Below are 1904 nucleotides of genomic sequence, written 5' to 3'. Positions count from 1 at the left end.
GCAGGTGTCAGTGCGGTCTCTGCGAGTGCATGGCTAGCAGCGCAGGAAAGTGTTTGCTGTCGAGAGCAGGAACAGGTTTCCCAGAAGATGCCCGACACTGCCAACTGCATCACAGAACATAAAAACTTCGACCCAGTTTGTCTCAATGAAGATGTGTTGGAAGTGGCCTACTCGACATAGCAACAGCATTCCAACTTAGATGATGGGAATAACTAGGAAAAGATACACAGCATACAGACAGTTTATTCGGTGGTGCTATGGTTATCTAGAAATGAAAGTCAGAGTTCCAATTCCTGCCTGTGTTGTAAACAAAATCCGCCACTCTTTTCCGTTACAGGAAGGACAAGAGTATGTTAGCTTCAGATTTGCTGACTAAAATCTTGCAGTTGTGTGTTTTTTTTGTAAACACAATGATTTTTATTTAAACAAACAAAATAAAACTTATAAAAACTTGCCAGATCATATTTATAATCGCCTGAAACATAGTGTTCAATAGAGAGAGTTTGACATGAAACGTGACACATGATTTTTAATAGCACTATCTCGGTCTGGCTTTTCACATGAAGAGCTTAGAGGCAGCCTTGTCGTTTCATCGGTCAGTGTCTCTTCAACTTCAAGATTGTTATCTCTCTGGCAAATAGACTTAACGATCTGCAACAAATCGCCAACATATTCTGCAGGAAAACGTTCAATTAATGCCCTAAACTAGAACTATAGATGAAATAAGCAGTATGTTTGTATAATTCCAATAAAGTTCCTACCATAGATTGCTTCCTGTATGACCTTTGTGACAGACTGTGCCCGGTGAGCATTCTCATTAAAGTGAAGAACTGCTAAAGCTGTCCTGAAGGATAAATTTCAATTAAAATAAATGGAATTTTAGCATATAACTATTTTAGTCAATAGTTGATAAGTTTACCTGCACTCCATGCCAAGAAAAGGAAAAACAAATCATCTTAGGAACAAAATTATTTAATAGACTATGAAAAGCCTCAACAGTCGATGTTTGGTAAGTGGAAGAAAGCTGAGCAATATCTTTTAGAAGCCTGGAGTTGCACACAATCTTCTCCATTTGCACAGCAGCTTTTGTACCTAGAAAGAGCAATAAATAAATACTCATTCTTAATAATTTTAATACTGGTATGTAAATAGTAAAATATTACATGGTTGAAGCCAAGCTTTCTGTCGTTCCTGGCCCTGAAGATCACCATGGAGGCATCTTGAGAAACGTCCCGAGAAGTCGTGATGTCGATTTTGTACATGGTATATGATTGAGGTAAACTTATCAACCACTAACTGACTATCATCTGGAGGGGTGGAGACGACAGACCAGTAAAGATGATTTATAATACTGGCCACCCAACCATTTAATCCTCCCTCACAGCCTTTTGACCTGGCAGTTGATTTCAACTTTTTCTTCAATCCTAAATTGAATAATTTAAATATCGATAGCTGAATTAGTTGTTTCATAAACAATATAATATTTATTAGCTCACCTTTAGCAACATGCCATATGTCAAACAAATGCTTGATATGAGGATGTTGATCTCGCAGATATTTCTTTATGGAAACGTGTCTATCCATGATAGTATCAACAGGTACAAAGTTCTGGATCCGCTGCAGAGACCTCGCCAATCCGTCTTGCTCCATGTGGTAGCTACCCCCCACTTCATTACTCTTTTGACACAAAAGTTATATCAAAACAGAACGAAGATATAATAAATTGCAAAATAGGCATTCATTTTTTATGTTTACCTGGATGGTCTGTATGTCGACAACAGCTTTCATTTGTTGCAACTCGACGCCTAAAGTGACGTCACATAACCCAATCCCAATACTTAATTAATCATATGCCAACAGTGCGGATACGACTTATCTCATGAGAGACTTTCCCATGAAAACAA

The 1904-nt window shown here is 38.0% G+C and overlaps 1 protein-coding gene across 3 annotated transcripts in view; it reads right to left on the bottom strand.

Annotated features, from left to right (window-relative positions):
* Positions 1–444: 444 nt before the first annotated feature.
* The window catches only part of LOC113475407, a 4265-nt gene continuing 2805 nt past the window's right edge, over positions 445–1904 (bottom strand). For 2 of the 3 annotated variants that reach the window (XM_026839528.1, XM_026839529.1), the window contains 5 exons: positions 1497–1692; positions 1164–1424; positions 920–1092; positions 762–844; positions 445–674 (listed from right to left, as the gene is read on the bottom strand). In XM_026839528.1, coding sequence (XP_026695329.1) covers positions 818–844; positions 920–1092; positions 1164–1424; positions 1497–1692 — 657 coding nt within the window. In that variant the 3' untranslated portion in view covers positions 445–674; positions 762–817. The remainder of the gene's footprint in view (positions 675–761; positions 845–919; positions 1093–1163; positions 1425–1496; positions 1693–1904) is intronic. The other variant, XM_026839530.1, reaches the window with a different exon arrangement.

This window comes from Ciona intestinalis, unplaced genomic scaffold, assembly GCF_000224145.3.
Source record: "Ciona intestinalis unplaced genomic scaffold, KH HT000378.1, whole genome shotgun sequence".
NCBI lineage: Eukaryota > Metazoa > Chordata > Ascidiacea > Phlebobranchia > Cionidae > Ciona > Ciona intestinalis.
Note: the sequence above shows the minus strand (reverse complement) of the source record. Positions and strands in the feature narration are given on the sequence as shown.